General features: G+C 35.9%; 1 protein-coding gene across 1 annotated transcript in view; it reads left to right on the top strand.

Annotated features, from left to right (window-relative positions):
* The first annotated feature begins 10398 nt into the window (after positions 1-10398).
* LOC145260673 (cell division control protein 42 homolog) overlaps positions 10399-24706 on the top strand; it is a 67420-nt gene continuing 53112 nt past the window's right edge. Inside the window, exon 1 of the mRNA XM_080119030.1 lies at positions 10399-11694. Coding sequence (XP_079975156.1) covers positions 11472-11694 — 223 coding nt within the window. The 5' untranslated portion in view covers positions 10399-11471. The remainder of the gene's footprint in view (positions 11695-24706) is intronic.

Below are 24706 nucleotides of genomic sequence, written 5' to 3'. Positions count from 1 at the left end.
CTTAGTCTAAAATTCTAAAACGCAAGAAACAACAGCAAAAAAAAAACTTATACCAAACACAGCAGAATTTAATTATCTACCAACCTAAATACTTGTAACATGCTAAAACAAGGTTTTTTTTGGGTTTTTTATTCTTCTAATTTCCAAATATGTTGTTCAAATTGGATTTTACACACTGAATAAAAAACATAATAAACAAATGTCCGCTTATCCCTTAAGGAGTAAGGAGGTTTAATTTCTCAAAAGTTGTAAACCAATGACTAGGTGTATCAGAATGTTTGTATGAATTTTTGACACCCCAAACACGAAACTGCGAATAAAATATTAAAAAAACTGGCAATTTCTCCTTTAAAAGTCGGTTGTTTATTTCTTTATGGATTATACTTCCAAAATAAACTATTTAAGTTGTATAAAAAGTAATAGAAATATTTTTTTTAATTTTTTAAAAAACAGTAATGTAATTAATTGAATTTTACGAGCTCAGTATTTTCAATTTTTAAACTTTGAAAATCTATCAAAATTTTTCTACTGATTAAATTTTTACGATATTTTCAGGGTCAATGTGAAATTTTATGCTCTTTCCAATAAACTGAATATAATATTTTAGACAAACGTTTTTTTTATTCAAGACCCCCCCAATTTTCAAATGTCTATTAAAAAGTAAATAATTAATTTACTCACCAAAGTTTTATATATCACAAATTGAAGATAAAAGATCAATAAATAATAAAGCAAATTTAAAACAAAAAGTAGTGTTTTTTAGAAATTTACCTGTAAAGTCCGAAGTTAAAACCTACTTTTAAAAAAAAAAAAAACACGTTATTTGTTTGTTGGTTTGTTTATTTGTTTTTTTGTTGTTGTTTTTAAATGAAACCTTGGTCCTTGCTCCTTTAATTGAAAAAAAAATAAGGTTTTAATTATATTTTTCGAATAGTTATAATCTTGGAAAGACAGGGGGCCGAATTAATTCACGCCTCCCATTTTGAAATGTCTATTAAAAAGTAAATAATTAATAATAAGTTTAAAACCTTTTTTTAAAAAAAACACGTTGTTTGTTTGTTTGTTTTTTGTTTTTTTTTGTTTTTTTAAATGAAACCTTTGTCCTTGCTCCTTTAATTGAAAAAAAATTAGGGCTTGAATTTTTACATTTTTCGAGGCGTTACAAGCTTTAAAAACGGGGTGGAATTATTCAATATTTTTCACGACATTTCTGACACATCTAACAAATGACTTATCTACCACTAACCCTAAGTTCGAGTTGCACTCCCAAATTTAGAGTTAGTGATAGTCATAGATTTTTTATACAATTTTCCAAGAGTGAAGTCCCCAATGGTTAAACGACATGCAACCAGTTAATTGTTGGAAAGACAACTTTAAATAAAAGAAATGAAATAAAAATAACTTAAACAAAGTTTCAGCACGTATAAAAGATACTTTAATTTTACTGCATTTGGTATCAGGTATTTTTGTTATTGTTTACAATTTCTCGAATATTAATTATTTTACACAAATGATTGTGTTGTTCTACAGTTGCATTTATCTTGTTCGTTATTAGTATTTTTATTTATGGTATGGTTGCTCTTGTCCGGGGTTGGTTTGTTATTATTATTATTATTATTATTATTATTATTATTATTATTATTATTATTATTATTATCATTTCTGCTAGTGCAACTGTAGACACCGCACACTTTGCCCAGTCCAAAATAAATGTCTAACAAAAAGTGTAGTTTATCAAGCAACAATATTTGCGAAAGAAAACCCGAATAACAAGAAATATTACGTAGGCATGACTTCCTTAGATTTCAAAACCCGATACTATGACCACAAAAGTACATTCAAAAATAAAAAACACCGTATAAAAACAACACTAGCGAATAAATATTGGGAACTCAAAGAAAGCGGACATTCGCCGGTAGTCGAGTGGAAAATAATAAGACAAGCTACCACGTGCAGACATTTAGACGACCCATGTAAATTATGCCTCCATGAAAAATTGCTATCCTATACTTTAAAGAACCCCAAAATCTATTAAACTGTAGACGAGAAATAGCAAACAACTGTGTTCACAAAATAAAACTTACTCTAGGATAGCGATACAAAATAGCTTTAAAACTAACAATAGCAATAGAAAACAAACAAATAAATAAATTAAATAAACATGAATATACATAAACGATCACACATATATGTATATATATGCATATATATATATATATATATATATATATATGTTTGCATGTGTATGTGTGTACACATAGGTATATTTATATATATATACAAAAAAAAGGAAAACGTCTACCTTAAACCACTAACATAGTTCTAAAACAGATCCTTTGTTCGATAAAATGCATGCCCATTGGCTGATAGGAAGGGGCGCGGTGGATACTAGAAAGCTGATTGGCTAACTAAAAATCCTCAACATATATAAAAACAAGAAGCAACCACAGAATTCGCGCATAAGCCTGACGAATCCTATAGTGGATGAAACGCAGAATATTCAGTGTAGCTTAATCGCCATATATATTTTATAAATTACTAACTAGCTCTACCTACGTATTGAGCACTTTTGAAGTAAATACTTAAAGTTTACGCATAAATCTATACTTTCGTAGATTAAATTTATGTGAAGTAGTTATATATATATATATATATATATATATATATATATATATAGAGAGAGAGAGAGAGAGAGAGAGAGAGAGAGAGACTTATATGTAATATACTGAGTTCGTGTAATTCAGTAAATTTTAATATACCGATAGGTTTTAAGCCAAAAATGGTTGACTTAAGGATTAAGCTACAAAATTATCACATTTCATAATTGTTTCTCGCATGCTTTTCCCGTTAGGGATCCCCCCCCTTTTTTTCTTTCTATTCAAAAAATGCTACATTGCCTAAAGTGTGTTTATTCATAAAGTCTGAAGAAATGCTGGTTTTTGAAAATTTTCAAACGATATAATGCTTGAAATTGTCGAACTAGACATTGAAACAATTGTAACGTAAAATGAAATACACTTTTTGTGGCCATCAACACCTTGTCTTGAAGTCTTGATTTTGCACACACAGTGTATATATATATATATATATATATATATATATATACACACATTATATGATGATTGCAACGTCTTGTCAGACGAGTGCCATTCCCTCAGTCGCTGAAAGTCCATGAGCCCGAAGATAACCTTTTTTTTCTTTTAGTCCTGCCAGCGAATTCACACGCTCAAGCAGGCATGACATTGAAGACTGTCCTTGGCATACAGACATATATATACATATACACACATACATACACATCCATACCAATAAACATACACACATGCACATACCCATTCATCCATACATACATACACAATACATATAACACATATATACAAGCATATACAAACACATACATACACACATGCACACACATATACATACATATGCATACACATATATACAACATATACAAATACATACACACATATACATATATATTCACATACATATATGTACACATGTATACACATATACATACATACGCATAAAGTTACCTACATATACCTACACATACATATATATGCACTTATACGCATACATATATATGCATATATACATATACATACATACACACAAATATATATATACATATATACATACAAACACACATAAACACATATACACAAAAATAAATAAATAAATAAAAATATATACACACGTACATATATACATACATATACAAATAGATATACATACACATAATTGTTGGGGTTTTTTTTTACACGATTTTTAATAGTTTTAACATTTTTTTTATATTCAAACAGGGTTATGACTTCGCTTTTTTTTTCATTTTACCCCCCCCCCCAACCACACGCCTCTAAAAACCAGGGTGATGCCGGGCACTCCCCACTAGTATATATATATATATATATATATATATATATATATATATATAAAGTTATAAAATGTATATGGCGATTAAGCTACACTGAATATTCCGCGTTTTATCCACTCTATGACTCTTCAGTGTAGCTTAATCGCCATATACATTTTATAACTTACTAACTAGCTCTACCTACGTATTGAGCACTTTTGAAGTAAATACTTAAAGTTTACGCATAAATCTATACTTTCGTATATTAATTTTATGTGAGCAAATTAAGTAGTTATATATATATATATATATATATATATATATATATATATATATATATATATATATATATATATATAGCTTAAATACTTAGGTATATCAAGTTAATATTGCCAACTTCCGCTACAAAATTCATAATTACAAAAGAGAATTAAACAATGAAAGAAAAAACAGAAACCGTAATTATTAAAACGGGGATCATCATCTGTTTCCCGTGTAGCTGTTTTGGGAATTTAAAAACAGGACCGTTGTTAAATCCATAGCTCTCCAGTGGAAATACTTCTTTCATAATAGCAGCATTTACATTCCATCAACTTACTTCGATTTAGACACAGATAAAGAGTGGGGGGAATTATTGATAGTGATTTCAGCTAAACAAGTGTGTTTCGGGAAAGACAGGCAATGTGGGGGGAGCATAGATTGGAGCTCAGACGAGCACTTGCCGTGAAAATGATGATAAAATTGAGCCTGTCTCTACTTTATCGCAACGTCTCTTCTGTGAGAAAGAGGTTGCAGGGAAGAGAAAAGGGTATCCCCTACCTGGCTACGAAGTCTATTTTTAACTCTGTCAAAGTAGGATGATACAGACAGCTGCCTCCCAGATGTGGCAACAGTTCTCCATCCTATGACGTACTTGGCTCTTATACAGGTAGAGAATTGCATCTACCGTGAAATATATACAGGAACATTATCAATGTATTTGTTCCAATTCATGTTGCCTGCGTATGTTAAACGAAAGAGCTTGAAGAAAGAACTCTCAGGTAGGGTGTTATTAGTAATGGCTGTCAGTGATTGAGATGTCACCAACTGTTGCTAAATATACTGTCGGGTCTCTGCATATACAACTTTTATTTTTGTTGCTTATTTTTTGTTTTCTTTTTGTTAAATGACTCTTCTTGTAGATTTCCACTGTAACTAACGATAATCCCAACCCTAAATCTTATAGTGACCCTGACTAACCTCATCAACTCGATAGATCAGATAGATTAGAACGACACTACTTTTTTCTTTTTTAATTTAAGCAACAGACAGAAAGGCTCCCTGAGAGAGATGATTGCAAGAATAGGAATCTTTTGTGGAAGAATTCCATATAATGATAAAATAGGAACTAATTATGCGCAGTGCGAGCACACGCCTTTGGTGTATTTTGTTAGTTCTCACTAGACCTGCACTGTGCAGAGAGCTTTATAAGAACCACGTACGCCCTAGGATGGAGTACTGTTGCCACATCTGGACAGGAGCTGCTCAAAGCACCATATTCTGTCTTGGCAGACTTCAAAACCGACTTCGTAGCCTTTTTCTCTTCCCTGTAACGTCTTTCCCACAGATGAGACATAGCTAGCCTGTCTCTGTTCTATCAACAAAGGAGGAATTGGACTTAGTAATTCACTCCCGTTCGTCGGTTCGTCCGTTCGTTGGTTCTCACTTTTTTTAATAATCACCTCTTGGATTTTTTTTTTTTTTTTTTTTTTTTTTTTTGCACAAACATTAGTCATGGTAAAAGAAAATTTTTGTCAGAACGGATATTCCGGGATAACTCTGGTTGCCTCCCCTAGGGGATATTATAGGGGCAAAATTGCCCCCAAATCGTCCATCCGTTCATACTCTCAATAACAACGTCTTGGATTTTTTTTTTTAATTTGCACAAACATTAGTCATGGTAAAAGTATTTTTTCACTCGTGGAGTGGGACCCTGCATGATCAACTTTTTTGTTTCATGAAAAATGCTCGTCTGAGCTCAAATTTATGATCCTTCCCCTTAACAAACTTTCACGAAAGACAGTCGTCTAGTAGAAACCACTATCAATAACTCCCCCCACTCTTTATCTGTGCCTAAACCTAAACGTAGATTCCATGAACAAAGTTTCTTTCTTAGAACTGCCTGCTTGTGAAATTCTGTTTCGTTTGCCTGCTTTTCAACTGATTACAATATGGTCGTCTTCAAGTATAATGTAAACAAGTTCTTGGTGAGCCGTACCCTTAAATAATCCACTGTCTTGATAGAGTTCAAAATAGACTTCGTAGCCTCGTAGATGTCCTTTTCTCTTCCCTGCAACCTCTATCTCACAGAAGAGATGTTACGAGTTTGTCTCTGCTTTATCGTTATTTTCATGGAAAGTGTTCGACTGAGCTTCAATCTATGGTCCCTCCACCCCAACTTTCACAAGAAACACTCGTCTAGCTGAAAACACTATTCCCCCCCTCTTTATCTGTGCCTAAACCTAAACGTAGATTTCCTGAACAAACCTTCTTTCTTAGAACTGCACGCCTGTGGAATTGTCTTCCGTTTTCCTGCTTTCCAGCTGACTACAATATGATTGTCTTCAAGTCCAACGTAAACAATTTCTTGATGAGCCATTCCACTTGTTAACAAATTTACCGAATTTCCGTTACTAACGATTACTTTATTGTCCAACTGACTACTGTACACTCTTAACCCTTATCCTCGAGTGGTCTTTGGGCCTTGATAAGTGGTTATGCCTATGTAAAAAAAAAATATCAAATGTTCAACTACTAACAATGACTACCGTCCCCTCATTAACCCTTATTCTCGAGTAGCCACCGGGCCTTGATAAGAGGTTACTCCTTTGTAAAAAAAAATAAGATTTTATAAACTTCAATTTTTGCCATGCAAAAAATTCGGGTAAGAATTAAGATTAACGTCCAGTTTTTTTTTCACGATACAATCGTTTAAATCCTCGTTTCTTGCTGCGTAAAATGCATTTAGGTTTGGCGATGTGGTTAGATTTTGTTATGGTTAGAGTTATTGTTACAGTTAAACTGTACGACATGCAGAATAAATGCCACTGTGGAGTGCATCGGGGAAGTGTGGACAGCTATATGTGTGCATTTATGTGGTGGCGGAAATAAAGAGAAAATGATATTTTTATGAAAATATTCAATGGCATGAATGAGCTAGAGTTCCTATTTACAATGCCTCCCCACGGGACAGAGTTAGACACCAGGGTCGTTTTTTAATGTGGAGAAAAGGAACAAAAATAAAAATTGTCTCAGTCGTGAAAGATTTCTCCTCCACTGACAGAGAACAAGAAATTGAAGCGCAGCATCTGAAGAACAGATACTACACTTTGATCTTTTCCCGACCGAGGTTCCTTCAATAAGTTTCCATACTTTTTTTTTTGTATGGGCACTTTTCTTGATAGTACACACGTGAAACTCTAGTCCCCTTCGAATAATCCCCTACGGCTGCCACACACTTGTACCTTCCAACATCTTGAAAGCCCCATGGAAGTTCGCTTGTGTTATCGTGCCAATGACCCTCATCACAGCGTCTTTCATCTCCTTCTCTTGTCTCATAACGACAGCCTCTGAGGTTTTCCTTGAGCTTAGGGAATAACCAAAAATCACAGGCCTGGACTAAAGGGAAGGCAGGAAAGTTATTGAAGGCACCACGTAGTTTAGGGATAGTGTAAATCTCTACAAAATGGAGAATAAACGCCACTGTGGAATGCATCGTTGAATATCGGATAGCTATCTGTGTGGATTTATGTTGAGGCATAAATATAATGGAAATGGTTTTCAATGCAAATATTCGATAAAATAAATTGATTTCATCCTTTTTAGTAAATAATAAAAAAAAAAAATTATATACAATCCGCATTTTTGCCTGTTTTTTTGTAGTGGAATGGCGAGGGTACTTCTTCGTTATTGTAAGGAGATTCGAAAATTAAAATATTGCATTTCAAGTTAAACAAATGATGTGATTTGTTTGTTTTTGTTTTTGCGATACGTTTTGAATGAATTCAATTATTTATACGAAAGTGTATTTTTACCTAAATGCGAGTTGGGAATAATTTTCCCTTTAACCAATTTGGTACCCCCATATGGGGAGCGGCATATATATTATTTTGTTTTTTGTTTGTTTGTTTGTTTGTTTGTTTTTTAAGTTAAACCTGCTACTGAATTATCATGTCGCAGTAATGAAAATATCCAAAATTTACGAAAAACGATGAGGTAAAAATTAATCTATCTATATATCTATAAAAGTGAACGTGTCTGTGTACATTTTCCTTCGCAATAACTCTGTCAATTTTCTGTCTACAGACTCGAAATTTGATATAAAGTGTACTGAGATTTGGGAAAATCGATGTGATCGGTTTTCGACCAGAAATTTGGCTGTTAAGGGGTCAAAGTTCAACGATTTGACCTTTGAGAACTCTACCAAACTCCTCCGAAAATTTGGAGTCTAAACACTTGAAATTTTAGATATAGATTCCTTGGACGTGGATCTAACTTAATAACTTGATTTGAGCTCAAAATAATAAATTTTAAGGGGTCGTAATAGGGGTCAAAGTTTTTAAAAAATTGACTGCTTTTTTTTTCTTCTTCTTCTTTTTGCTCAACATACACTTCCAAACACCCGGGCAATGCCGGGCTGAAATGCTAGTTATTAAAAAAAATATAGTTTTCTAAGAAATTGATAATTTTAACTTGCATAATAGGTTCTTCTTCGTTTTCCTTGTGTTTACGTCATATGTCACACGTGACAAAACAAACATGGCCGAAATCGTTTCTTCGTTGACTCGTGTACATACCTGCTTTATGCAATATTCCAGAAATATTTAATTAATTGCAACATGACAATTATGTAGATAACATTGCTTATTGTTGAAATTGTTTTTAAAAAAGTAAGTAGTTATTGTTTTTTTTAATGAAAACTCATTTTTCCAGCTGTCGAATGTCGCTACGATAACGAAAAAGAAAGATTCTCTTGAGGGGGATGAATATTTAGGGAGACTGGCATGGCTCTTCTAAAAGGATCCCAGTTTAGCATTGAAAAATATTTTTTAACGTTGAGCGGGACAGACCAACGGATAGAGCCTCTTAAGTGTGGCTGTATCTACAAATGTCATTTCCTAATTAAGCCTAACAAACCAGTAAAAATATTATTTCAAACTTAAACGTGACAAACCAATGAAAATACTATTTCAACCTTAAGCCTTACTGACCAACAAAATACTACTCTAAACTTAAGCGTGACACATAAACAAAATACTATTTCAAATGTAAGCGTGACAGACCAGTGATAATTGTATTTCAATAATAAGCCTGACAGACCAACAAAATACTATTTTAAATTTAAACATCACAGACCAATGATAATGCTATTTCAATATTAATGCTGACAGATCAACAAAATACTAGTTTAAATTTAAACGTGACAGACTATTGATAATTCTATTTCAATAATAAGACTGACAAACCAAAAAAATACTAATTCAAATTTAAACGTGATAGACCAATGACAATGCTGTTTCAAAATTAAGGCTGACAGACCAACAAAATACTATTTTAAATTGAAACGTGACAGGCCAATGATAATTCTATTTCAATAATAAGGCTGACAGATCAAAAAATACTATTTCAAATTTAAACGTGACAAACCAATGTTAATGCTATGTAAATATTAACGCTGACAGCCCAACAAAATACTATTTCAAATTCAAGTGTTACAGACTAATGATAATGCTATTTCAACATTAAGGCTAACAGACAAACAAAAAACTGTTTCAAATTTAAGCATGACAGATTAAAAAAAATACTATTTCGAACTTAAGCGTGACAGACCAATGAAAATACAATTTTAGCCAGACTTGCAAAAGTATAATTTCACATGTAAATGTGACAGACCAATGCAATTTTATTTTTTTTAATTTTTACTTAAGCCGAACAGATCAGCAAAATACTATTTCAAGTTGGACAGCATTTTCATTGATCTGTCACGCGTAGGGTTGAAACAATTTCGACCCTAAGCGTGACAGATGAATGGAAATGCTATTTCAAAATTAAAACTTAAGACGACGGCATCTTTTGCGTGGTACTTAAAGTTATCTAAAATAAAAATAAAAAATAAATAAATAAATAAAAAATAAATAAATAAATAAAATAAATAAATATATAATAAATAAATTAAAAAATAAATGAATTAAAAAATAAATTAAAAAATAAATAAATTAATTAATTAAAAATTAAAAATAAATAAAAAAATAAATAAGAAATAAATAAAATAAATAAATAAATAAAATGACACGCACACGTTGTAATCGTCAATTCGGGTAAAATTTATGAATAAAAAGGATCCGGGTAGAATGTGTTTCATTTACGCATCTACGCCGTGCGTCGATTAAGTTACCCTTATCTGTACGCGTTTACGAGAGAGAGAGAGAGAGAGAGAGAGAGAGAGAGAGAAAGAGAGAGAGAGACGAAATAAATGCGTGTGTGCGCTTTTCAAAAAGAATGCCTAGCGATAGAAAGAAAAAGCAAGTAAGAAAAAACGCCAGCTGGAGGATGAGTCAATGAAAATCGTGACGTATTAACTCCTGGCCAATCAGAAAGTCGATATTCCCTGGCTAAGCAAGGTACTAAAAAAAAAAAGAAAAAAAAATGGTAGGAGGAGGAGGGGAACTATGGGTAGGCGGTGCTCGCTAGGCCACATTCAGTCGGTGTTTGTACGTGCGCCAAGTTACTGGCGAGGAGAAGATCAACTATACACATATATACATGCGTTGTATGTATGTATACAATTACATATAAGTCTACTACAACAACAACGACAGCAGCAGTCATAACTTTATCTCAGAAGCAGAACGGAGACTTCCACCGGAGATTATTATTTTGTGAGGATTTCCATTTGCTTTCTTATAACAACAACCGCGTTGAATGATTTTTGCTTACTGACGTCATAATTTAGTATATCTACTAAATGCTGACGGTGACTTGACATCTTTCCGTGTTTGTTGATTTTAAGATTTTATTTTGTTTTAATGAAGCCTTGTTTCTCGAGTTGTGTCTGGGTTCACAAGTAGACAGACACATGTTGTAGGGAAGAACGAATTCCGTGATGGAATGTCTGTGCTCCAACTTAGAGATGGAAGTATTTTGACGTTTTGTCAATCTAAAAATAATGATTTAAAAAAGAAAAAAAAAGCGATCTGTTACTCAAATAACGGCGAACAGATTCTAAACAAAAAATAATAATATCGACTAAAACTTTTAACGTTTTTAAAAAAAAAAAACAAAAAAAAACTAAATAATTTTTTTTTAATTCATTCTAAAATCCCTTTCCTAACACGTAATTTATCAGCACCTGTTACGATAAGAACACGTTTATATATATTATTAGTTAATTAAATTAATTAATTAAAAATGAAATCGATTTAAAACTGTCACCCGGTTTATTACTAAATACCATTCCCCCCACCCCTGATTGATTGGCGGAAGAAAGAAAATACAAACATTTAACGAAGTTCGTAAACAAAGGCTCAAAAACGACGCCCTTGAACCTTACACGGGATCGGTGCTTATCACAATAATGGCGCCACAAATTATGGATCAAAACACCAATTTAATACCTGACAAGGAATTGGGGGCCCAATCGTCTTCGGATGAGGCCAGCGAACATCTTAACCAACACCCGAAAGTCAAATGTGTCCTCGTCGGCGACGGCGCCGTGGGAAAGACTAGCTTAATCGTGAGTTACACCACAAACGGATACCCAACGGAATATGTCCCCACGGCATTTGATAATTATTCAGGTTGGTAAATATTTATATCTTTTTTTTTTTTTTTTTTTTTTTTTTCATTATTTTATTTTTTTTATTTGGTAAATTTTTACCTGGTTTCCACCTTAACATTTTCCGGTGCTAGTGCACTTCCGCGCTATATATATATATATATATATATATATATATATATATATATATATATATGTATATATATTTAAATAGAATTGTAAAGTTTAATTAAAGTTTTATGTCTTTATTAAATTGTAAGGTTAAAGATACAAAACACTCTCCCCTCCCCATGTTAAGAATGGCTTTCTAAATGTTATTATTTCAGCACGGATCAATAATTGTGCTAGTACTGATTTTCCTTTAATAAGACAATCTGTAAACAGGTTTTCGGGTATGCTGAATACGAATATCGTATTTAATTTTTCCCGAAACAGGTTGTTTTCCGGATATTAAGCAATGTCATTTCTTATATTATTGCTGGTGCGTGCGCAAGTGCGCGCGTAGTTTCTCGGAGTGTACACGCACGAGCGCACCAAGATGCCTCACCCCCCCCCCCTCAGCAATAACATAAATGGTATTGCTTAATATCTGGGGAAACTACTTATTTACGGAAAATTTTAAATGCGATATTCGTGTTCAGCATACTCGAAAGGAAAATGTTGAGGTGGAAACGAGGTAAAAATTTATTTTTTGTGCTTGTTTATATCGTTGATCTTAAACTAACGCATTTCAGGTGGAAACATTATTACTTACTTACGTGTTATGGCGAAATTTGTATAAATAAAAAAAATTACGAAAAATGATCCAATAGTAAACTCCGAGTAAAAATCGAATTCAACGAATTGAGTTTTATCGCATGTTTGAATGTGGAAGAGCTCTGCAACCAATTCAGTATGACAAACAAGGGAGATAACCCTTCTATTGACACACAGCACATTTATTGGATAATTGTTTTGAAATTCGCACTAATTTCGACATAACACGTAAGTACGTAATGTTTCCACCTGAAATGCGTTGGTATAAAAGATCACCTACCATAAGCAAGCATCCTTTCGTAAATTTTTACGACGTGCCCCAGCGTATTATAAACACCCCAACCTCCCCAAGTCAAGAACCGGCTTCCAGAATACCCCCCCCCCCCAACCTTGAAAGCCGTTCTTAACATGGGGAGGTTGGGGGTGTTTATTCCGAAAGCCGTTCTTAACATAGGTGTTTGGGGGTGTTTATACTATGCCCACCCTTTTGTAGTTTCTCAACTTCCCAAAGACTTATTTATCAAAGTGTAGTATCTGTGCCGTCATCAGTCAGAGGAAGAGAAAAGATGTGATGTTCTGATGTTGCTAAGTCGTTTCTATAAATATTAGAGGCATAAATTAGGCTGTTAGAAACCCACCCTAAAAATGTCACGGTAACATTTATTGTGCGCATTTCTAACTCGTTTTATTTTTAAGTCATTATCTAAACTTCAAATATTTAAGTGTCAGTTGGCGGCTGTTTTTTTTTACATGGAGGTCACCACTTATCAAGGCCCAGAAACCACTCGGGCATAAGGGTTATTGTGTGTACAGTAATCAGTGGGTTTGTTGTAGTATTCGTTAGTATTGGAGATTTGATAAAGTGTCATTACTTCAGGGGGCGGTTCATCAGGAATTTGTTTATGTTGGACTTGAAGACATCCATGTTGAAGTCAGGAGGGAAACAGGCAAGCGGCAGAGAGTTCCACAGGCGTGCAATTCTAAGAAAGAAGCTTTGTTCATGGAATCTACGTTTTGATTTAGGCACAGATAAAGAGTGCGGGTAATTATTGACAGTGGTTTCAGCTAGACGAGTGTTTATCGTGAAAGATTGGCGAGGAGGGGACCAGAGATTGGAGCTCAGACGAGCAGCACGAGCACTTCCCATGGAAATAACGATAAAACAAAGACAGGCTCGCAATGTCTCTTCTGTGGGAGAGAGGCTGCAGGGAAGAGAAAAGGGCATCCCCCACTAAGCCACGAAGTCTATTTTGTACTCTGTCAAGGCAGGATAGGCTGTTTTTAGCAGCTCCTGTCCAGATGTGGCAGCAGTATTCCATCATTGGACGTACTTGGTTTTTATATAGATAGAGAATTGTATCATTAGATAGACAGACACTATTCGTAATTTTGAACCGAATAAACGTTTTAAAGTGGGTAAAAACCACTAAAAACTTTTCCAGGTAGGTAGAAGAGTAACTTGTCTTGCCTTTGATAATATTTATGTATTTGAAGTTTTTACCACCTTTTTCGTACCCCCTGAGAATTGTAAAACAACCCCTGTTTTTTATTAACTTACAGGAATGCTTTTTAAGAGGGTACCCAAACAAAAACAAAAAAATAGAAGATATATTCTATTTTAAATAAATTGTAAATAAAAGCTTATTTTGAACATTAGATAAGCTGTCTTGCATTGCAATTTGAACTAACCCTAACCCTAAATAAAATGCCACCAATCGTGTGAAAATGTAATGGTCTACCAGTATTTTGTTTTATTTTCGATTTTTGAGCGATTATCGAGGGTTCAAATGACTATAACAAAACTGACATTTTTTTTTCGTTCTAACTAAAAGTTGACATTGTCGTGTCAAGGAAAATAAACGCTTTAAAATAAGTTTAAGAAGAGTTGAGACGATTATCAAGAATTTCCATCAGAAAAAAAGGGTAAGCCATTCTTAACATGGGGAGGGTGTTTTATATCTATTCTGTACTTACAATTGAATAAAAAAAAAACATATAAAACTTTAATCGAAGTTGGAAATACGATTTAAAAAAATAGCGCGGATCAGTAAGTGCATTAGCACCGAAAAAAGCCAGCATTTAACTGTTACCAAAGGCAATAAAAGTAACGTTTATTTATTTGCTTTTTTGTGTGTTTTAAAGTATTTTAAAAGCGATTTGATTATTGTTGCTTTCGGACACTTATAATTGCGACGAATTTAAGATGGCGAATCTGTGAGACCTCGATGTCGTAAATTTAATAAAATTTAAAAAATCGAGAATTGAACAAAAAACACATTTAATAACTGTTACCAATTTTAAATTGTTTACCAAATTTAATCTTCAACCGATCTGCGTGTATATATATATATATATATATATATATATATATATATATATATATTAGTTTTTAGAGGCATGTTTATTGTTTCGGTGATTTTTTTTTTTTTTTTTTTTTTTTTTTTTTAAGAATGAGGGTGGCTTACCACTCGGGCTTAGGGTTAAGTATAAAAGCTATTAGAAACAACGCCAGCATAGAGGGACTAATATTTTCAGTGTTTATTTGTTTTGTTTTGTTTTTTTTTTGTTTTTGTTTTTTGTTTTTTTGTAAATTATTTTCTTTCTACCTTAACATCCACCTTTAAAATTACGACTTTAGTGTTTATGGGTACGCTGAAAACGAACATCACATTCAAATTTGGGGTAGATAAATAGTTTTCTAGATAGTAAGACATTTTTTTGCAATGTATTACTTAATAAACGTTAGTGATGATCGCCATTCTTAACATGGGAGGAGTTTTGTAACCCGCATGCGCATTGTAATTTTCAGTTGGGGGAAAAACATGGCCTCCAATAAAAAAAATATAATGGATTACATTGAATATTAAAGTTTTAAATATCAAGAAAACTACTAGTCTGACCCAAATTTAAATGTGATATTCGTTTTCAGCATATCCGAAAACCTATAAGTCATTTTAATGCTGAGTATTGAGGTGGAAAGTTTTTAAAATAAAATTGTTCTCATTTTCATTCATAACTCCATAAAAGCAGACGTTCTTGGCCTTCGGGCCGGGATCAAAGTGTAGTATCTGTTTCGGCAGATACTGGAAGCAAAAATCATATGTGGGGGTAACCCCACATATCAGACCTTGGTCAATGTAGGGGAAACCCTTCATACCAATTGTCACTATCCAGCTCCCCAACTCCCCGGGGAGTTGGTCCCCATTTCCCCTTCACTCCTCACATTAAAAAACGGCCTTGTGCCTAATTTGCTCAGTGAGGAAGCAAATAAATACTTCCATAAAAGCAGACGTTCTTGGCCTTCGGGCCGGGATCAAAGTGTAGTATCAAAGCTTTCGATAGGGTCGACCATCGTTTCCTGGCATCTGTCTTAGAGGCCGCCGGTTTTAAACCGGACTTTTGCAAGTGGATCTCCATAATGTATCGGCAGCCCATGGCTGTCGTGCAAGTGAACGGAAAGCGCTCGAAACCCTTTGTTATCTCTCGGTCGGTTCGTCAGGGTTGTCCGCTGTCGCCCCTGCTTTATGTCCTGGCTTTGGAGCCTCTTCTCCGCAAGCTGAGACATGGGGAGGCAAATTCGGCCCTGCGCGGAATGGCTCTGCCTGGCGGCTCAGCTGCCAAGGTATCCGCGTTCGCCGATGATGTCACGATCTTCGTGTCGGGCTCCAGAGACATTGAGGTCGTGTCGGAGGCACTCACACAGTACGAAAGAATTACAGGGGCCAAGATAAACCGCAACAAGTCGGTAGGACTGCGGTTGGGCGCATGGAGTGGCAACGCAAACCTCCCTGCGCCCTTCAGCTGGACAGATGGCCCGGTCCGGATCCTCGGCGTGTGGTTCGGACCGGGTCTCCAGCTTGACAAGAATTGGTTGGAGGTACGGTCAAAGGTGGAGGCTGCAGTCAGTTCGTGGCTTCCTAGGAAACTTTCCTTAAAGGGTAGAGCTGAGGCGTGCGCCACTTACGTCTTTCCTCTCATCCTTTACCGACTGGCCGTACTTCCCCTGCCTGCACAACACCTAAAAGCTCTCGTCGAACTCTTGTCCTCGCTCCTTTGGGACAGAGGAAGACACTGGGTGAGCAGACAGGTCTGTATTCAACGTCCGTGTGAGGGAGGCTTGGGAATGCCGGACTTGAAGTGTCATCGAGATGCTGAGAGACTGGCCTTCCTGAGCAACTATATGCAGGAGGACCAACCGTGGCACCCCGTGGTTACTGCCGCCTTCCCCGACCTCGTTCTCGACCCTTCCATCGAGAGCCGTCGCAGGCCGCGGGGAGAATCTGCCTACATGAAAGAGTGCCGAGCCGCGCTAAAACGACTACCAAGGTCCAGTGACCTTGTGACTGCTACCCGTAGGGAACTCCACAGGGATCTAGTGAGGGAGGCCGCTGACGACCCGCTATGCGCGCGTTTGGGGTGGCAGCAGAGTGAGATCCGCTCCGCGTGGAGCTGGGCGCCAGGTTCGAGTCATCTGAACAATTCGGAGTTCTCTCTGACCTGGCGATTGGCCCGAAATGCACTTCCACTCAACAACATACAATGCAGTTCTGGGTTTCTGGAGTCGCCCGATTGTCCCCGTTGTGGGACAACGGCTGTGGAAACTACGGATCACGCTTTCTTTGATTGCCGCGAACTCCGCCAGTACTGGTCGTATGTCAGTGGGGTGACGGCTCGCATCGATCCTGAGCATCCTCGCCCAATTACTGTATCCAATGTTGTGGACAACGTGAGGCCGCCGTGGGACCGGGAAAGACAAATGGTCTACGTTACGATTCTGGCCGTGGCGAGAATGGTGATTTGGACGTCGCGTCTGCAAGGTTGCCGGGGGGTGTTGTCTTTTTCTGATCAAGATCTGATCGCGTTCTTTAAACACCAACTACGGGTGAAGATCAGATGTGATAGAAGAAGGCTGCATCGCGCGGCATTTGACAGAAGATGGATACATGTGGCAAGTCTGTGTGTACGAAGAGGAGCCAAATTCGAATACGTGTTCCCCGCCTAGGTGTGGAACGCGCAGTTCTGTAAAGTTAAATTAAACAAGTAGTCTCTCAGCTAGCTGAGTGTGTGTTCCATCCCTCCCCGATTAGGAAGCCTCCAAGATCCCCATCCCCTCTTACCTGCAATTTTTGTTTTTCACCCCTTCCTCTAAATTTTACCCATCTTGGAGAAAAAGAAATACAAACTAACCTCCATCCCTTACCCACAAAATTTTCTTTTCTCCATTCACCCCCATCTAGAGGGCATCCCCACCTAGAGACTGACCCGCAGAAGCGAGGTTCCTTTTACAAACCTAGTGGAACGGGCAGTCTATCAACTAGACGGGGTTGGGAGGGTCCTACTAATCACCTTTTGTTTTTTCTTCCCCCTCCCTCGACACAAATGAATTATTGTTACCATTTTATTGTTATCTTTTTTGTTTTTACACGTCAATAAAAAATGTTTTAAAAATTGGGAGTTACTAGGACGTCCCCCAAGATGAAAGGGTGAATGCGGTATTATGGTGAAAGAAGATACTAGCTGGGAGAAACTTTTGACTTTGTTTAGTTCTGGAGCGACAAGGATGACCAACGACCCCCAAAATCCCCCCTTTTGAGTTGGCCATGTGCCTAAGTTTTTTGTTCACCGTTAATTTTACTGTATTTTTTTAACATGAATAAAAGATTTAATATCTCAAAGTGTAGTATCTGTTCCAGCAGATGCTGCAAGCTATGACTAGCTATGACCAGATGTGGGGGCAACCCCACATGCCTGACCATTAACCAGCTCCCATTTCCCACCTCTCGGGAGCTGGTCCCCTTTTTCCCTTCCCCCTCCCTTCACTCCTCACATTAAAAATCGGCCTTGTGCCTAATTTGCTCGGTCGGGGAGCAAATAAACACCATCTGTTCCGGCAGATAATGCAAGCTATGACTAGCAAAGACCAGATGTGGGGGCAATCCCACATGTCTGACCTTTAACCAGCTCCCATTTCCCACCTCTCGGGAGCTGGTCCCCTTTTCCCCTTCCCCCTCCCTTCACTCCTCACATTAAAAATCGGCCTTGTGCCTAATTTGCTCGGTGGGGGAGCAAATAAATACCATCTGTTCCGGCAGATGCTGCAATCAAAGACCATTGCCCTTGTGGCAATCTTCTGGCCCATGTAGGGTTGCCCCTACATGGGTCAGCTAGCAAATCACTATCCAGCTCCCATTTCCCACCTCTCGAGAGCTAATCCCACTTTTCCCTCCCCCCCCCACCTCTCTCTCTCCACATTAAAAAACGGCCTTGTGCCTAATTTGCTCAGTGGACAAGATCAAAGTGTAGTATCTGTTCTTCAGATGTTGCACTTTAATTTCTTGTTCTCTCTCAGTGAGGGAGAAATCCTTCACGATTGAGACAATTTTAATTTTTGTTTCTTTTCTCCACGTTAAAAAACAACCCTGGTGTCTAACTCTGTCCTGCCTAAATATGTCACCGTAACATATATTGGGGGAGTTTCTAACAGTATTTTGTATAATTTTTTAGTTTGAACTCATTTTTCCAAACTTAAAGTATTCAACAGAGACCTCGCCGCCACTTGTCTTTTTCAAATATATCGATAAACACTGAATGATTTTCGAACCGAATAAACATTTTACATTAAATAAAAACGCTAAAAAACTTTAGTTATGTAGAAAAGTAACTTATCTTGCCTTTAAAATATTTATTTGTTATATAGGTAAATTTTCAGATTAGGTCCACCTCCACAATTTTCTTTTAAATGACGACTTTTAAAAGTTTTCAGCCATGCTGAATACGAAAATCGCCTTGAAATTTTGCAGAAATAATTAGTTATCGAGATATAAAAAGTTGTATTATGCATTGTATTCTTTGGCGGCCGTCTTTTTTACGCGCGTAGATTTGTTTATGGAGCGCGCGCACGCGCGTAAAAACGATGGCCGCCAAAGAATACAATGCATAATACAACTTTTTATATCTCGATAACTAATTATTTCTGCAAAACTTCAAGACAATTTTCGTATTCAGCATAGTAGAAAACTTTTAAAAGTCGTCATTTAAAAGAAAATTGCGGAGGTGGACCTAATCTGAAAAAATATCCTTTTATTTGTTGACAACTGTTTAGGATCTATGTGTGTCATGTCATGTCATGTGTGTCATGTCATGTCATATGCTACTGGTACCATGTAACCCAGTACTACCTGCCTCATGGTCGGGTCACCAGCGACTAAACTGGTTCCCCCACCAAACTTGTTTGGTGAGGAGGGCGGCTAGTCTCCCTGAAGGATTAAAAACAAGACCTTCCAAAGGGCGAATGAACTCTTTTTCTGGGTCAACGGCCAACTAGCACCGTGTATATTTGTGTGTGTGTGTGTGTGTGTGTGTGTGTGTGTGTGTGTGTGTGTGTGTGTGTGTGTGTATATGTGTATTGGGGTAGAGAGGGTTCCCGTAAGCCGTGGTGAAGGCAACCTTTCTAGGAGAAGCAAATCTCTGATTTAAAAAACCATAAAGCGGAAGACCAGTACCCGCATTAAGCTGGTCTGCAGTTTAATTTGTTGCTGGCTATCTTGCTCTTGCTTGTTGCTGGATCTCAACATTTTGAACCGAAAGAGAGACTTAGCTGTCGTACAAAGCTAAGACTCTGTAACATCATATTTGTATAGCTACTCCCACTCCCTCAGATATTTGAGCTCCTGGATTTTAAATGTCTGAGGGAGTGGCACTCATCTGACAAGACGTTGCAATCATCATATATATATATATAAGCCCGAGTAACTTATCTTACCTTTGGTAATATTTACGTTATACATGTTTTTGTTTGGTTTTATTTTACCACTTTTTCGTACTTCTGTGGATTGTAAAACAAACCCAGAGAAGACAAAACCTGGGAGGGTGGATTGCCTAGAACCGCATAGAGCATTACAACGCAATCAATAGAGACCAGGTCATTACAGGAATGGTCTAATCTCTGGTTGGTTTCGGGAACCTCAGAGAAGCTATTCCTGACTTTATTTGCTTTCTTTAGTTTTCTAGATTCTCAAATTTGACAGCCCTTCTTGCCCCTTCATACAGTAACAAAATCACTTTGCAATTAAAAACAGACATAAAAAAATAATTTTCTTTGCGGGTCTGAACGGCTTCCGGAATAAATACCAGGTTTGTATTACTGTACACATAGATTCGAAAAAGTTGTCAAAAAACAAATAAATGTTATCAAACGCAAGGTAAGTTACTTTTCTACTTAACTGGATATATTTTTAGTGTTTTTATTTAATGTAACATATTTATTCAGTTCGAAAAACATACAGTGTTTACCGATGTATTGGAAAATTTTAAATGGCGCCCGATTCTCTCTTTGACACGGTAAGTTTGGGGAAAAGGAGTTATAAATTAAAAAAAAAAAAACTAGACAAAACACTGTTAGAAACTCGCTCAATATATGTTACCGTGACATAGGCTGACATATAATCGGTGGGTTTTAACAGTATTTTACGTATTTTTAGACAAAAGGGGACTAGGTCAATGTCAAGATTCTTTCCAACTCCGATTTTTTAATGTTTTCGGGTATGCTGAAAACGAATATAACGTTTAATGGTGGCGCAGAGAAAGGGTTTTCCATGATATGGAGAAATTACTTTATCAAAAAGTTGGTCACTTTTCTATATAAATTTAACGTAAAATGAGCACCCACTTTCTGGAAAGTTGGGATCACTTTTCTATATAAATTTAACGTAAAATGAGCACCCACTTTCTGGACACCTAGTGATCATTTTTGGTTGGAAGATTGGGCAATGACTTAAAACTTAAAAATCATACAAAATACTGTTACAAACTCATAAATGTCGCGGGAAAATTTATTAGATGTGTTTCTAACAGTATTTTATATAATTTTTACGTCATTGTTGAGATTTCAAAGACACGAGATACCACGTGATCATTTTTCTTGTGCTCGTGTAACGCTCGACATAATTTGTTTTTCGAACCGAATGAACCACATTAAAAAAAAAAAAAAAAGAAGCCTATCCAGCTAGAGAGAAGAGTAACTTATCTTGCCTTTGGTAACATTTATTTTTTATGTATTTGGACGGACTTGTACGAGAGTGCTAACCCCTTAAAAATGTGTTTTTACGCCTTTCCCCCCCCCCCCCCGACGATTATCATAGATTACAGACGTAAATATAATAAGAAAAAAAAAATTTTTTTTAAATAATTTTAATGACTTTTAAGAAGAGGTTCTAATCACGTGACACGTCGGTAAAGAAATGGACCGTAAGTCAGGTAGCAATAAAGTAGAACGTTATAACGAGAAAGTGAACCCCCTTCTTAAAAATCATTAATTTTTTTTGTATTTATTTATTATTCTTTTTTTTTTTTCTGCTAATATGATACTTAAATCTGTAATCTATCATAATCGTCGGAAAAGAGTTTTTAAAAAAGGTGTAAAACGGGTATTTTTAGGGGGTGGGCACTGCGTACAGGTCCGCCCAAATATATATATATATATATATTTATTTACGACCTGCCCCAGTGTAGTATGAACACCCCCAACCACCCCATATTAAGAACGGCTTTCGGAATAGACACACCCCAACATCCTCATGTTAAGAATGGCTTTCGAGGTATTTATTCCGAAAGCCGTTGTTAATATGGGGTGGTTGGGGGTGTTTATAATACGCTGAGGCACTTCGTAAAAATGTACCTCATACTCTTCTAGGCCTTTTATTATTTGACCTTGTGCCAGGCTTAGTCGTATTCTGAGACTTGTAATATATTGGGTGTGGAAGAGGAGCAGGGAAGATTAGATTTGCCTCCAATACAAAAAGAAAATGACTACGATTATGACCTCGGCGACATAGCCACCCCCTCCCCAGTCGCAGTCAGTTTGAACTAGATCTTCAAATTGTGTGTGTGTAATTGTGCTAGTTGTAGTAGTAGTCACGAGGAACCTTTTGTTTTTCCTGGCACTTAGTGTCGAGATTGACTACCAATTATCACACTGATTTTAATTGGTGCATGTTATTTGTCAGTGGTTTTTATATGGCTACCTTAGAGTCAAAATTATTTGTGTGTGTGTGTTTTAAAATTTTCGGAGCTTGCGTGTGTGTGCGCGCTGTTACATGGTGCACGCACGCGTGTTGTCGATGGTTGCATAAATGTATCGGGGGTGGAGGTGAACGAACACGTTTTATGGTAGGTGCAACTGTTTGTAGGAGTTGGGGGTGGTGGAGACCCAATGCTTATTTCGAAATAAAATGTCTGAACTTGTAAGGATTGTTATCAGGTGTCCATTATTAGGGGGATAGACAGACAGCCGCATAATTAAAAACATACTCGTGTTATATATATATATCGACGCTTCTACAGAATTGGGATGTAGTCGAAAAATCGAGTTTTCAGATTAAAAAAAAAACAATGGTTTCTAATGACTTTTTGTTTTTGTCAATTCTGATAAGTTACAATGTTAGTTACCAAAATTAACTAAATATCACTGAATTATTAAAAAAAAGGGGGGGGTTGTATTACTGTACACATAGATTCGAAAAAGTTGTCAAAAAAAACAAATATATAACAAATAAATGTTATCAAAGGCAAGATAAGTTACTTTTCTACCAAACTGGATATATTTTTCGTGTTTTTATTCAATTTAACATGTTTATTCAGCTCGAAAAGCATACAGTGTTTAGCGATGTATTGGAAAATTCAAGATGGCGGCCGATTCTCTCTTTAACACGGTAAGTTCGGGAAAAGGTGTAATAAATAATAAACTAGACAAAATACTGTTAGAAATTCGCTCAATATATGTTACCGTGACATAAGTTGACATATATTCGGTGGTTTTTAATAGTATTTTGTCTAGTTTATTATTTATAACACCTTTTCCCGAACTTGCCGTGTTAAAGAGAGAATTGGCCGCCATCTTGAATTTTCCAATACATCGGTAAACACTGCATGCTTTTCGAGCTGAATAAACATGTTAAATTGAATAAAAACACAAAAAATATATCCAGTTTGGTAGAAAAGTAACTTATCTTGCCTTTGATAACATTTATTTGTTATATATTTGTTTTTTGACAACTTTTTCGAATCTATGTGTACAGTAATACAAACCCCCCCAAAAAAAATTAATCGTGTTAGCAAGTGAAATTTTTCCACCATCTTGTTTAAATCAAAACGGAAAATTACCTCCCTTTTAAACTCTCCTGTGTTTTACGATCGTTATTTATCAAATGCTATTTTTTTTCTTCAAAAAATTTTCAACCTGATCGATTTTCGTAATTTTTGGATATACTCATCTTAAAAATACGAAGAACACGTAGATACCATTGTTTTCATCTGAAATTTAGTTTTACGATTTCCGAAATTTTCGTTCCAATTCTGTAGAAGCGCCGAAAAACCAATTAAAAATTAATTCAAATTTTCAAAAATAAAAAATAAAAAAAATTAAAAAACCTGTAAATAAGGTATACAACCATTTTGGGTTTGTTTTACTGTACACATAGATTCGAAAAAGTTGTCAAAAAACAAATATATAACAAATAAATGTTACCAAAGGCAAGATAAGTTACTCTTCTACCTAACTGGAAAAGTTTTTTGTGGTTTTACTCACTTTAAAACGTGTAATCGCTTCGAAAAGCATACAATGTTTATCGATATATTTTAAAAAGAAAAATGTCGGCATGTTCGCTATTGAACACGGTAAGTTTTGGAAAACACGTTCAAACAAAAAAAAAATACTAAATACTGTTAAAAACTCACGCAATATATGTTATCGTGACATAGGCAAACATATATTCGGTGGGTGAATCAGGTACGATAACCATTAGGCCGGCTTGACGCGCTCTTTAAAAAGTGTTTTCAACCCTACTTATTTTTAACATAATGAATCCGTCATGTGAACCATTGACGCATGTGCATTCGTTGAACTGTTAGCAAACGAATAAAAATCTGACGACCCCCCCCCACGTACAAATCTTGCAATTCTGATCCCTTAGCAGCCCTTTTTTTTCGGATGGAAACCGATTAAATGTTTTCTACGTTTTTGAATATCCTATCTACCAAATTTCAAGCCTGTAGATAAAAAATAGTTGAGTATATAGGTTGAGAAGTGTCCTCGCACACATATTCGCACTCTTATAGATATATCGACTACTTAAACAGGTTATTAAAAAAAAGAAAATATTGTGTTTCTATTTACTAGCCTCCCCACGAGGGCAGAGTTAGACGCAAGGTCGGTTTTTAATGTGGGGAAAATCCAGCTCCCCAAAAAAAGGGCCCTCTGGATAGGAACAAAAATAAATAAA

The sequence above is a fragment of the Euprymna scolopes genome, chromosome 36 (genome assembly GCF_053919585.1).
Source record: "Euprymna scolopes isolate OS-2025 chromosome 36, ASM5391958v1, whole genome shotgun sequence".
Classification (NCBI taxonomy): Eukaryota; Metazoa; Mollusca; class Cephalopoda; order Sepiida; family Sepiolidae; genus Euprymna; species Euprymna scolopes.
The sequence above is the reverse complement of the archived record's forward strand: the minus strand, read 5'-3'. Positions and strand labels throughout refer to the sequence as shown.